Here is a 14,947-nt window from a genome sequence, read left to right as displayed (position 1 = left end):
CTTGGATTGATTTTCTGTGTAGTGACCCCGGCTTGGTCTCTTGGATGCGCTCGTCTGTTGCTTGCCCTGACCTTTCTCCTGATTCCTGGATCTCCTCCTCATCTCTCCTCCATATCCTCTTACACAGCTTTTCTCCACAACTGCAGTGACCCTGGGGGGAGGAAACATCACACTGACCTCACAGCTCCTCCCCCAATGTTCCTCCACCTGACTTTTCTGATGCTCTTAGGATGTGGGGCCCCTTGGTATCCTCACATGTAAAGTGGGACTGTTGGTCCTGCGTTGTATGTAATGACATCAGAATGCTGCAACAAGCCTATACCCTGCGTAGTGTGGGGGTCCTGTGGGGGGGAATTATACCTCAGCCTGAAGTGGGGCTTTAATAAAATGGAGACCTGAATGGAGAGGTGAGGAGGATTCTGGGAATATCATTTGATGTGACTATTTGTGTTCAGATGTAGAGTTTTCCTCCTGTGAAGTCTGGAGATCATATGACATCACATTGCCTCCACCTCCCTCCCTGATAGAAGAGAGAAAGAAGAAGAAGATTCTAGAAGTCACCAGAGAGATCACTGAGCTGCTGACAGGAGAGGTGAGCGGTGCCGGGAATTCTGGGACATTCTCCAGTAACAGACAAGGGATGTGTCTGGATGGTGACTGTATCATTGTGTGTGTCAGGTTCCTATAAGGTGTCAGGGTGTCACTGTCTATTTCTCCATGGAGGAGTGGGAGTATTTAGAAGGACACAAGGATCTCTACAAGGACGTCATGATGGACAATCAGCCGCCCCTCACATCACCGGGTAAGAGGAGACTTTATTGTAAAGGAGAGAGCAGTACGGAGGATCCACCTAGATCCCCCATCATCTGATAAACACATAGAAACAATGGATTCAGTCAGTGTGTGTGTTTCCTACAGATGGATCCAGTCATGGGAACCCACCAGAGAGATGTCCCCGTCCTCTGTATTCCCGGGATTCCACACAGGAAGGTCACACCATCCCTCACCATCATCAGGTAGATGATGACAATTATTGGTAGTTGTGATTTATACACAGCATGTTTGTTACAATGAATGTTTTATTATATCTTTCAGAGTGGAATCCTCGGGGATGATAATATTGATGTTAAAGAAGAGTATAAAGAGGAGGATGAGGAGTATGGAGTGATGGAGGAGTTTTCAGAAGGACACAAGGATATGATGGAGCCACCTAATACCAGGAACCCACCAGAGAGATGTCCCCGTCCTCTGTATTCCCGGGATTCCACACAGGAAGGTCACACCATCCCTCACTATTACAAGGTTGGTGGGATGGAGAATCTAGAACATGGACTCATAGAGACAATGTGTGGAGTTCTTTATGTGATCTTACATTTTACAGATGATATTTTCTCTCATTTCCTTGATTTAGAGTGGAGATCCAATCGATATAGAATTTGAGGTGAAAGCAGAAGAAGAAGAGGCGTATGTGAGGGATGATCAGCAGTCTATGGAGGAGGATGGAATAACGGGGACATTTATAGAGGAGGACACTCCTACAGAGATCAGCACAGGTGGGTCATGAACACTAAATCCATTCCTCCACCCATACTGCTCACTGATTGGTCCAGAGTAGGGCGGGGACTGGGTGATAGCAGCCTGTAATCCCCTGGTCACTTTCCTGAGCTGTGTTCCCCGTCCTGTATTCCTGGATTTCTCTCGGATAATCTTCCTTCTCTGTGCTGCAGACACAATTTATGTCTCTAGACTGGATTTATGGAGGTTCTGGGGTTCAGCCGGCAGCAAAATGTTGATGTTCACAATAAGTGTGGATTGACCTGGGACATGTATATTGGGTCTTCTACCCCTTATCATGGGGCTAACAGGATCTCTGACAGAACAATTCTCCCAGGGTTCCTTGCTCTGTGGTCTGCTGGCTGTGCCGGGTGGAGGGATATGTCTGTAGTGTCTCAGACCCAAGTCACTGAGTGCAGTCTCAGGAGATGGGAGGCAGCGGTGTGGGACCTCTGCAACTTCTCTACAGTAAACATTTCATCTTCCACTGATTACTGAATACCAATATTATGAGTCCTGACCCCTGCACTATATACTCTATGTTGTACATTACATACTCCTGACCCCTGCACTATATACTCTGTGTTGTACATTACATACTCCTGACCCCTGCACTATATACTCTGTGTTGTACATTACATACTCCTGACCCCTGCACTATTTACTCTGTGTTGTACATTACATACTCCTGACCCCTGCACTATATACTCTATGTTGTACATTACATACTCCTGACCCCTGCACTATATACTCTATGTTGTACATTACATACTCCTGACCCATGCACTATATACTCTATGTTGTACATTACATACCCCTGACCCCTGCACTATATACTCTATGTTGTACATTACATACTCCTGACCCATGCACTATATACTCTATGTTGTACATTACATACTCCTGACCCCTGCACTGTATACTCTATGTTGTACATTACATACTCCTGACCCCTGCACTATATACTCTGTTGTACATTACATACTCCTGACCCCTGCACTATATACTCTATGTTGTACATTACACACTCCTGACCCCTGCACTATATACTCTATGTTGTACATTACATACTCCTGACCCCTGCACTATATACCCTATGTTGTACATTACATACTCCTGACCCCTGCACTATATACTCTATGTTGTACATTACATACTCCTGACCCCTGCACTATATACTCTGTTGTACATTACATACTCCTGACCCCTGCACTATATACTCTATGTTGTACATTACATACTCCTGACCCCTGCACTATATACTCTATGTTGTACATTACATACTCCTGACCCCTGCACTATATACTCTATGTTGTATATTACATACTCCTGACCCCTGCACTATATACTCTATGTTGTACATTACACACTCCTGACCCCTGCACTATATACTCTATGTTGTACATTACATACTCCTGACCCCTGCACTATATACCCTATGTTGTACATTACATACTCCTGACCCCTGCACTATATACTCTATGTTGTACATTACATACTCCTGACCCCTGCACTATATACTCTGTTGTACATTACATACTCCTGACCCCTGCACTATATACTCTATGTTGTACATTACATACTCCTGACCCCTGCACTATATACTCTATGTTGTACATTACATACTCCTGACCCCTGCACTATATACCCTATGTTGTACATTACATACTCCTGACCCCTGCACTATATACTCTATGTTGTACATTACATACTCCTGACCCCTGCACTATATACTCTGTTGTACATTACATACTCCTGACCCCTGCACTATATACTCTATGTTGTACATTACATACTCCTGACCCCTGCACTATATACTCTGTTGTACATTACATACTCCTGACCCCTGCACTATATACTCTATGTTGTACATTACATACTCCTGACCCCTGCACTATATACTCTGTTGTACATTACATACTCCTGACCCCTGCACTATGTACTCTGTTTTGTACATTACATTATCTGACTGTATAGACCTAACTTTTGTTTCCGATATAATAAGTTGTACATTACATTGGCATTACTTCTTTTGCTCCCATTTCCTACAAGCTGGACATTTTATATCGGATGATGTGATTGGAGCACAGACTTTTACATGGTGATAATAATGTGATAACATCCTCCAACTTTGGGCCCTTAAACAGAAAGTGATAATGAGGGAGGAGTCAATACCCCAATGATGGTGGTCTTCAGGATCAGTCCAGTCTTTATCTTGGTTGTTCTCCCCCCATCCTCACTCTCTGACCTCTGGTGGGGCTCAGCCCCGCTGTTCTTCATGACTAAATCATGGACTAAATAAGGAAGTGCAGTACTTCTTGTGTTGGGAAGATGGCGATGAGTGATAGAGGGGGTGGGGACCCTCGTCCTATAATCCCCTCATCACTTTCCCTCCTATAAAAGACAGTTCTGGTTGTTTCCTCACTCTCTGACTAAGGTCCATGAATAAAGAAATGACCTGGTAGGAGATCAGAGGAGCCATTTCCTAGTTCCCTTGAGGGTGGAATTGTAAGCTCCTCAGAGACCAAGCTGCCTGATGTGGGTGGAGTCCTGGTTTGGGGGAACCAATCAGCTCCTGTCTAGTAATCCTCTTTGTCTTTGTATTTTAGTCCATGGCCAGGAGATGAGGAAAACCTCCGAGGATTGTCTCACTTTGTCTCCAGACTGGAAAGTAGAAGATGAGGACATCACACAGTATAGTCCAGGAGAAAACCCGGCTCCCTCCAATGTCCATCCGGCACCACCCAGTGTAGATGGACCATCGGATTCCTCGTATCCTGAGGAACCTCAGACTGTGCGGGACCGGGCCGGCCTTCCAACAGAGAAGAGGTTCTCCTGTACAGAGTGCAGGAAATTTTTCCCTTCTAAATTCCATCTTAATGAGCATAAAAGATCTCACACAGGTGAAAAACCATATTTCTGTCCTGAGTGCGGGAAATGTTTTTCACAAAAGTCTAATCTTAAAACACACCAAAGCCTTCACACAGCTGAGAAGCCATATTCCTGTCCTGAGTGTGGGAAATGTTTCCATTATAAATCCAAACTTGATGATCATAAAAGATCTCACACAGGAGAGAAGCCACATTCTTGCCCTGAGTGTGGGAAATGTTTTTCAGCTAAGTCCAATCTTTACACACATCAGAGATCTCACACAGGAGAGAAGCCGTATTCATGTCCTGAGTGCGGGAGATGTTTTTCAGAGAAGTCCAATCTTCACAAACATCTGAGATCTCACACAGGGGAAAAGCCATTTTCCTGTTTTGAGTGTGGGAAATGTTTTTCAGTGAAGTCCAGTCTTCACAACCATGGGAGAATGCACACTGGGGAGATGCCGTTTTCCTGTTCTGAGTGTGGGAAATGTTTTTCACTGAAGTCCAGTCTTCACAAACATCTGAGAATGCACACAGGGGAGAATCCGTTTTCTTGTCTTGAGTGCGGGAAATGTTTTTCACAGCAGTCCAGTCTTTGCAGACATCAGAGATCTCACACGGGGAAGATGCCATTTTCCTGTTCTGAGTGTGGGAAATGTTTTGTACAAAAATCAGATCTTGGCAAACATCAGAGGTCTCACACGGGTGAAAAACCATACTCATGTCCTGAGTGCGGGAAATGTTTTTCAGCTAAGTCTAGTATTTATAATCATCAGAGACTGCACAAGGGAATGAAGCCATATTCCTGCTCTGAGTGTGGGAAATGTTTTGTACAAAAATCAAAACTTGTTGTACATCAAAGAGGTCACACAGGGGAAAAGCCGTATTCCTGTCCTGAGTGCGGGAAATGTTTTTCAGACAAGTCTATTCTTTACAGACATCAGAAATCTCACGCTGGGGAGAAGCCACTTTCCTGTCCTGAGTGTGGAAAATGTTTTGTATACAAATCAGGACTTGTTATACATCAGAGATGTCACACAGGGGAAAAGCCGTATTCCTGTCCTGAGTGCGGGAAATGTTTTTCAGACAAGTCCAGTTTTTACAGACATCAGAGATCTCACACGGGGAAGAAGCCACTTTCCTGTCCTAAGTGAGGGAAATGTTTTTCAGACAAGTCCAGTGTTTACAGACAGCAGAGGTCTCACACGGAGAGAAACCATTTTCCTGTCCTGAGTGAGGGAAATGTTCCTCACTGAAGTCCTGTCTTTCTGTACATCAGGGGTCCCACACAACCCTGGAGGTGTATTAGTGCCTTGAGTGCGGGAAATGTCTTCTAGATGAATGTTGCTGGACATCCCAGCTCTCATGTGGGGAAGAAGCACACCCTGATATACACCTCAGATATACTCCATGGCTGATCTTCATCATGGAAGAAACAGTTGATAAGGAGATGAGAGGCCCCCAAAGATGTGCATGAAGTGTGGGACCGGGTCGGCCATTGATAAGAGAAGAATAAAAATGGAGTCAATGTTCTAGCAGAAGCTCTCACAAACACTTGGAGGTCTGATGGAGGTGTGGAAGTGTGAGGTCCTGCCACTGTGACAATGACACCGGGTCCTCCTGGCTGCTGTTTGAGAAGCTCCAACATGTATTTTGTGAGCAGAGAAAACTGTGTTCTAGGTTGTCAATGGATTTGGTAGTTCCGGGTCGGGACCTGGAGCTTGAAGGTTCCAGAGATTCTTGGTGGGGACAAGACCTTCAGTCCCATGTCCAGGCTTTGCTAGATGCCTGCAGCCTGTGTGAGTACATAGGTGGACAGGATTGTTATAGGCCAGGCCTTCTGCCATTTGGAGACAGGACCCTGTCAGGAGAGCTGGGGGTTCCTGCTGGAGACTGCATCCCTTGTGAGGTGGGATTCCTTGCCCAAGGACTGGGAAAGTCAGGACAGCTCCAAGAGTCTGGGGGACCTGAAGTGGCTTGTGAGTGCAGGGGGCTGGAGGGAATCCCAGGGGCTGGAGGGAGTCCAGAAGTCAATGGAGGAGAGATCAAGCTTGAGGGGGGCTGGGGAACCCTATGTAGAGGCCAGGAGTGGACCTGTGTAGTGAGGGGCTGTAACCAAGGCTGAGTAATCCTGAAGAAGTCCTAGTCTGGGGGACCAGTGTACAGATCAGTGGTGCTGCTGAAGTGTAGCCAGGTGAGCTAGCATTTTCAGTGATCTGATGTATTGACAAAGCTGGGAAATCCCCTGCGTGGGAAACCTTATGGTGTAAAGACTTTCATTTTCCTTCTTAATAAAAGTGGGCTGCCGTGCCGATAAACCGCAAGTCTTGACTGACGTGGACTAACTTACAAACATCTACCACAGGAGCTAACAAACCCCCATATCACAGAGGGATTTCAGGAAAATACTGCATTGAGGCCACTAGATGGAGCTGACATCATAGGAAATCATTGTGTAAAATAAATGATGGGCAGAATGTATCTCGGCGGGGGAAATGCTCCTCACATTTGTCCAACTAACTTTCACTTGCAGTAAGTTTTTATTATTAACGTTTTGTAGGATACATTGTGCAACTCGTACAAATGTTCAGAAGTAACCAACCCATGAAAACAATTCCAGCGTGCATCCGTAAATCATACAAGAGAATACAAGTGATGGATATAAAGATCAATGAGCGCGGCGTGTTACAAGATCGGGTTTACAGTAACCATACACATTGTAAGAATGACAACAAGAGGATAATTAGGGAAGGAGAAGAGAATAAAATGAGGGGGAGGGGAAATCTTGAGTTAGCCATAATTCGGGAGACACTCTTGGACTGGGTGTGAGAGTCGGGTCCTGCACAGAGGATAGGCAAGATACCCAGTAACCAAGGCCTCCCAGGTCAGGGGGCCGAGAGAAAAGGAAGAGGGAAGGAACTAGAACAAGGTGGTAAGATGAAGAACAGATGGAGGACATCGGGGACCCCCTTACCAGAAACCTGGGGCCTCAATGCTATAGCAGTGTGTAGGTGTCAGGGGACATGGGGGGGGGGGGTGAGTGTAATGTATAAACGGGGCCCAGGTTTCTAAGAATTTCTTATTAGACATCTTGGATGACATCTTTGCTAAGATGGACTTCCATGAGGGAGCCAAGCTCTTGTTTCCAAGCCTTTGTTTTGCTGCTAGTAGAACATTTATAGCCAATTTTAAATTGGGAACTTGTGAGGTCTGGGGGGCTTCAAATGCCATAAGATGTACCAAGGGTTCCTGGGAAGGTGGCAGGTTAGTAATGTTTGTAGCCATTTTAGGACCTTTTTAGGATCACCCAAAAGAGGAAAGAGAGGCAAGTGAGGGGATATGAAGTTTCTGGAATATTTATCAGAGTTCCTGGTGCAGAGTGTGTGACCCATCAAGAGGCTGATAGACGTAGGTCTGGATTTAGGAGGACTCCATGGGAGTGAATGGTGAGAAGTTTGAGAACAGAGCAATGCTTCTAAGTCAGCCCATAAGGAGCCATGTATTGTGGTGTAAAGGGGGGTTAGTGGGGTAATCTGGGCACCAAGAAATATTTAGTAACATTTGGAACACCCAAACCTCCTTGTTCCTTATGTATAAACATAGCATGTCTTGGGATTCGTGGCCCTTTGTCTGCTCAGTTGAATTTATAAAAAAAATTTCAGAGTATAGGAGTTGATGGGGATCGGTGGGGGTGGGGATGGGGAAGAGTACAGAACAAGTAAAGGAGTTTTGGTAAAATTGCCAATTTTCCATCACTGATCCTCCCCATCCAGGAGAGGTGAAGATGAGTCCAGGACAGAAGTAGGACTCTCAAGTATTTGAAAGTGGTGATGTAGTTGGCCTCATGGAGTGTGTTGTACGAGAGAGGGAGATGAATGCCCAAATAATCCAGGTAGGAGGTGGGCCAAGGAAACCATCATTCTGTTTTACAGAGGCGAGCGCTGCATTGGAAAGGGAAATGTATGGCGTACAGAGAACAGGACTGGCAGGGAGGTGTTGGGTTGGCAAAAGATCATCGGCAAAAAAATCTGACTTTACCCAGTTCAGGACCGACCACCACACTTACACTGCGGCAGGGCAGTCCCTCTGTTCCAGATCACATACAGTACATGTACACGTGTGAGCCCACCGCCCTGACTGTGCTGTCATTCAGTACAACACAAGCCGATTATCAGGACCAGGCCAATGATTTCTGGCCTGTACCTGCTGATCACTTGGACCTGCTGATCACCTGTACCCAATCAGAGATCTTCCTGTGTCCATATTTATAAACACAGGAACTGGAAAGGTACACTAGTGAAGAGGAGCACAAATAATACAAAGTATTCCCACAAGCAGCTAAAAAAGGTGATCAATAATCAACAAACCAACTTATCAGTGAATTAAACTAAAAAAACTCTGCCCACACCTGAACATACTCATATAAATGTGCCAAAAATGTCAATAATTAGAAATACAGAGCCGCGCTTTCTTTAACTGCTTTAAGTCTGCCCTATAGCAGAAATACTGCACAAAATCGTGTATATATGTATGTGGTTCATGCTCCTGCGGTGACCATGGGCCGGGGGCGCACGTGCACGCACCAACATGCCATTGCTGTGATTCAGTTCCTGACCGATCAATCATCATGTTCAGGCCAGTGATGTTCGGATCTGATGATCGATCCCTGCCCTATCAGAGATCTTCCTGTACCTGTGTTTACATTACACAGGTACAGGAAATGATGACATCTTCTCTCTCTGGGCGCATTCTGTCCCAGAGAGAGAAGAAAGCAGATCCATGTGAGTAAAAGCACTACACACAGTAAAATCACATTTAAGACACATTTAACCCTTTGATCACCCCCCAGTTAACCCCTTCACTGCCCTGTCACCAGTGTCATTAGTACAGTGCACAGATTTTTTGCTGATCACTGTATTAGTGTCGCCAGCGGCTTCAGATAGCATTAGTGTCAGTTAGTATCCCTCCCAGATAGCATCAGATTGCCCGTCAGTACATCAGTCATCACATTTAACCCCTTGATTGCCAGGAACACGCTCACATACACAATAAACCTCCATTGCTAGTATAGTGTCTGAGCGGATCAATATCTTTGATCAGATCAGAAATATGCCACGTTCACATTAGTATAGTGTCCCCAAAAATGCAGCGTTAGCAGGATCAGCCCCGGCAACCTGCCAGCACCTGTGTTTATCCCCTACACTTAACTTCCCCTCCCCACTTCTCCCCCAGCAAGTGCAGTGTCAGTAGGTCACTGTCACAGGATACATTGCACACAAAATCGCAGTGTTCACAGAATCAGGCCTGATCTCTGCTAGCACTTGCAAGTAAATTTTTTTGAGCGGTTCAAGCAGTCCCTGACAGCCAGGTGCTCTTTTTCCTATGAATCGCACTAGGTACCTATAAATTTAGTGGCCTAAATATCCAATGAAAGGTATTCTAGTGAAGAGGCCTACAGGATTCTGAGCATGTCAGATGAGAGTGAAGGGGAAGACTCACTGACACAATCAGCCTCAGAAAATGAACCTGTAGACAACAGTGGTACCCTGACAGATCGCTCAGATGATGGAGAAGAGGTCCCTGCTAAGGTCCCCATTCCCAGGCTGCTGAGGTGTTACAATTGCATGATGACTCTTATATGCAGCAGAGTGCCAGTACTAGTGCCGCGCTACCTTTTGGTGAAATGGCGATCACCAGCGGCCTAGTACATCCTGGTCTTTCACATACCAGCACTGCAGTATGACTTGGTGACGTGGCGAGTCCCATAAGTACAGTACAAGCTGGTGCGGTGGTGAGCACAAGTATTGTCCCGCAGCCACCAAAAATTCGCACACAGGCCCATAGAGCCCCTAGTATCCTTCCAGATGTTCTTGCAAATCCAATTGGCAGCCCACAAATTCTGCAGCACCCGTACTTCCCCCATTCATTGCCCAACCCAGAATTCAGGTGGACACAGCAAATTTAACTCCTCCCCTTGATTTTTTGGAGCTGTTTTTTACGGAAAATCTGTATGAATTGATTGCGGATAAAAGCATTTTATATGCACAACAGTTTATCACCACCAACCCGAATTCAAACCTTGCCAGACTGTTCGCATGGAAACCTATTATAGTTTCTGAATTTAAGGTTTTTTTGGGCCTAAGCCTCCACATGGGCATTACTAAGAAAAATGAATTGCAGTTGTATTTGTCCACAGACCCGATTCATCATATGCCGTGTTCTCTGCTGTCATGGCCAGGCATAGATATGAGAGTATAATGCGATTTACGCATTTCAATGACAATACACTCTGTCATCCTCGGGGTGACCCTGAATTTGACCGGCTCCACAAAATTCATCCCCTTGTAAATCACCTTAACCAAAAATGTGCAGATGTCTATACTCCCCACCAAAAAAATCTGCGTTGATGAGTCCCTCATTCATTTTTTTAGGCCACCTTGCATTCAAACTATTTCTCCCCAATAAGCTGGTCAGATATGGGGTCAAACCTGTATATCAGACCTGTGATTTTCAGGGGGGTTGGTGCTATCCTGGTATTTCAGGGCCTCCGAAACTGATAGGTAGTGAGGAAGTGAAATGAGGAAGTTATGCAAATTCAGGCTTTCAAAGTGGTCATTGGATTTTGGGTTCCCTGTCACGGAGTGCCTGCTCCTTGTTCAACCCCCCCCCGTGCCTGTGTCTTTCCCGTGTCCCCTCACCCTCTCCTCATCCTGTTGCAGCCTTTGAAGATGGGCTGCACAGGATGAGGGGGGTCACCTCACCCCCCTGCCCCTCATCACGGGCTGCATCAGGATGAGAGGGAAGTGACCTCTGTGGCGGACCTCACACCTCTATGGCCCTATAGATGAAGAGGAGTGACACCCCGCTGAGGGATTCCAACATGGGGCCACCAACCTGGCTCTGCATGACCCTGGTGAGTGCAGCACAGGGCACAAGAGTTTCCCACACCTGCACTCTCTGACAGACAAAGGCCGCGCTCTCGAGAGCATGGCCCCTGTCAAGGGGTGTGCCTCATTGCCCGGCAAACATGGTGCTGGGCCGGCATCCCACGTGGCTTTTAAAAGGCCGGCACAAGACCAGGCTCACTCTCTTCCTCCCGCTGCTGTCCCTAGGGCCACTGCAGTCATGGGAGGTCCGGGTGGAGCCTGGGCCTCTGCAGGCATCCCTGCTGTGCACTCTGCATGAGCCCCCTCACCACAGGTCAGACCCCATAGCCATGACTCCCTCTGCTGTCACTGGGGCCACCGTGGTCGTGCAAGGTCCAGGTGGGGCCCAGGCCTCTGCAGGCATCCCCGCTGAGTGCTCTGCATGAGCCCCCTCCTCAAAGGTCAGACCCCATAGCCATGACTCCCTCTGCTGTTCCTGTCTGCTGCAAAGGCCCCTGCTGCTGACTGCTGGGCTCTGGAGAAGCTTGCCGCTGTGAGGGCTGCTGTCCATTGCTGTGGGTCCCTGGGAAGCCATTCTGTCTGCGGATCACTGGGCCCCTGGGAAGCCATCCCGTCTGCTGATCGTTGGGCCTCTATGAAGCCATCCCGTCTGCTGATCGTTGGGCCCCTGGGAAGCCATCTATCCTGCTGACCGCTTTGTCCCTGGAAGCTGCCTGCTGCTGAGCGTCCGCAAGTTGCCTATCCCTCGTGAAGCCGCCTGCTGTTTAGCACCGGCAAGACGCCTATCATAAGTGTCCCTAGAAGCCATGAATTGTCCCTGTTGGGTGCACAGACCACCCGTGTCCTGAGCTGTCCCTGTTGTGTGCACAGACCACCCGGGTCATGAACTGCCCCTACTACATGCCTAGACTACCCTTTCTTGAACCGCCCCATGGCGTGCCCAGAGTATAGCTACCTGTTGAGTCCCCATGAGCCTGATGTCCCTAGAAAGCTGGGTGGGAGCTATGCTAGGCCAGACTCCACAGATGGAGTCCCGTTGAGTCCCCGTGAGCCCGATGTCCCTAGAAAGCTGGGTGGGAGCTGTGCTAGGCCAGACTCCACAGCTAAAGTCCCATTGGGTCCCCGTGAGCCTGTTGTCCCTAGTACGCTGTGTGGGAGCTGTGTTGAGGCCAGACGCCAAAGCCAAGGTCCCGTTGAGTCCCCATGAGCTCGTTTACCGTGGGTGTCCCTACAAGCCGCATGCCACGGAGTGCCATGAACTGTCCTGATTGAGTGTCTTTCAGAGTTCAATAAAGCTTTGTGTGTTCCCCATCTTCTTTGTGTGTTCTGGCCTGCCTACACTTCCGTTACACTCCTGTATGTGGCTAGGCTCCCAAAACGTCTCTCACATGTGGTACCCCCATACTCGGTAGAAGTAGCAGAATGTATTTGGGGTGTAATTCCACATTTACCCATGGCTTGTGTGAGCAATACGTCATTAAAGTGACAATTTTGTGTACAAAAAAAAACTTGTAGAAAAAAAATAATATTCAATGGACTCAACATGCCTTTCAGCAGATAGCTTAGGGTGTCTTCTTTCTGAAAAGGGGTAATTTGGGGGTGTTTGTACTATCCTGGTATTTTAGCACCTCAAGAAATGTGATGGCAGTCAGAAAGTATAAGTTGTGTAAATTCCATTATCTATCCCATAGTTTGTAGATGATATAACTTTCACACAAACCAATTATTATGCAGTTATTGGGATTTTTTTTACTAAAGACATATAGCAAAATACATGTTGGCCTAAATTTATGACAAAATTTGAGTTTATTGGATATTTTTATAACAGAAATGAGAAAATATTGTTTTTTTTCCAAAAGATAGAGAATTAAAGTTCCGATTTCCAGAATCCCATCGTTGGGAGTTTGGTTGTATGAGTTCATTTTTGGAGTAGGTGGTAGAAGGTAGAGAGATGGGAGCTGGAAGGTGTAGAGCTGTTGAAGAGTGTTATGGGGCCCATGGGCTGAGTGTTCTCACACCAGTGCAGGTGAGGTAGCATATGTCTAATTCTGAGGAATTTGTAGAAGTCTTTCTGGTCCAGAAAATAAGTGAGGCTGGGATCCTGAAACGTTCTTATGTAAGTGTTGTTCAGCAGATCTTTGACAGAGCCAATGCCCTTTGTGTACAAGTTTACAGGTGGATATCTTCAGATAGGAGTTCCAAGGTGAGAAGAGAAGGCATTGCAGAACTTTTTGCAGTCTGTCCAAAGAGGATTACGCCAAAGAGTTCCACATTCATATGATTGGTGTTATGGTGTCCAGGAATTCTGGTCAGTTTCTATCATTGCATCATGGAGAGTATTCTTCCCATCCACACTGCAGTGTAGTATGATGGCTGTAGGATGGAGGATAGGAAGTGTTGGTCTCGGGAGGAGAAATAAAGCACAGCGGATCATAGGTACAGATCTATCGAATTTGGACACAGCTATGCCAGCAGACTAAAAAAGAGAGCAAATGGCAGAGTGATCCATCCCGGTTACAGTGTGTTTGTATCTATGATAAATGACAGGCTAAACCCACCTGGAGACTTTCTCCACACCTGGAGTGTGCTGAGTTCTTGGAGAACGTCTACACAGTGTTTCCAGATTGGCTTTATCACCCCAACGAGCTCGCTCCAGTTCATGGATGTCATCATTATGTTTGGAGGATCTCACCAGTCAGGAGCCTTTCCTGTCATCCTACATGTTCCCTTCTGAGGATTGTTCTATCCTTCCAAACAAATGTATGAAATCATGGATGAGTCCTCCTTCTATGTGATCTAGAAGATCTTCAATCACAATGTCTTTATGGATGAAGTGGATGGCCCAGTTTATATATTATTTATTGCTTTACAGCTTTATTCCCTCCAGGATTCATTCTTTATTTATAGAACCATTCAAGGAAGTGTTCTTACTGTGAGAGATCTCCACCACCATTCCTCTGTGACCATTACATCCTTGTCATTTATGTCTAACATCTTCATTATCAGTGGATTGATAGATATTTTTATACTTTAAAGAATATTTTTACATTTTCTTCACCAAAAAGATTTGATTTCAGAGGGAATCTGTTTTAATTTGTCTTCTATATGTAATAAAATGTCTTTGTTAAAGTGTTGGTTCCATAAGAGCTAGAATGATTTGTTCTTCCTTATCTTGTGTTATATATGAATTTCCCTGGTAGCCGTGTAAGGCAGATATTTTACAGGAATGATTATTCAGGCTCCATTCACACCAACGTGTATGTTAGTACTTTTTATTTTCAGAATCGCACAACAACTTAACATGGTTTCCTATGGGCCATGTTCACATCTAAGCTTTTTTGAGTTGCTGTGTTTTTGGAAAGGGTCAGGGACTTTTTTAAAAGCAAAAAGCAGCATTTTGCTACAATAGAGTTCAATGGAGAATCTGCTAAAATACATGGTAGTGTGTTTTTGCATTTTTATTCTGCCCAGCAAAAAAAAAATTCCCATTTGAAAAAAAAAAAAAAAAAAAAGAGCTGAACAAAACGCAAAACACAGTAAAAACGCATCACAAACGTATCAACATGCAAGTGCACAATCCAAACGCACATGTTCCTGCGCTACAAATGGCGGTGTGTAAAAGTGGGTGCTGCAGTG

The 14,947-nt window shown here is 45.9% G+C and overlaps 1 protein-coding gene across 1 annotated transcript in view; it reads left to right on the top strand.

Moving 5' to 3' along the window:
* Positions 1-4,119: 4,119 nt before the first annotated feature.
* The window catches only part of LOC149461829 (uncharacterized), a 65,773-nt gene continuing 54,945 nt past the window's right edge, over positions 4,120-14,947 (top strand). Inside the window, exon 1 of the mRNA XM_089677694.1 lies at positions 4,120-5,572. Coding sequence (XP_089533820.1) covers positions 4,178-5,572 — 1,395 coding nt within the window. The 5' untranslated portion in view covers positions 4,120-4,177. The remainder of the gene's footprint in view (positions 5,573-14,947) is intronic.

This window comes from Staurois parvus, unplaced genomic scaffold, assembly GCF_062004578.1.
Source record: "Staurois parvus isolate SC_StPar_1 unplaced genomic scaffold, SC_StPar_1.0 ptg000191l, whole genome shotgun sequence".
NCBI lineage: Eukaryota > Metazoa > Chordata > Amphibia > Anura > Ranidae > Staurois > Staurois parvus.
This window is presented reverse-complemented; position numbering and strand designations above follow the sequence as displayed.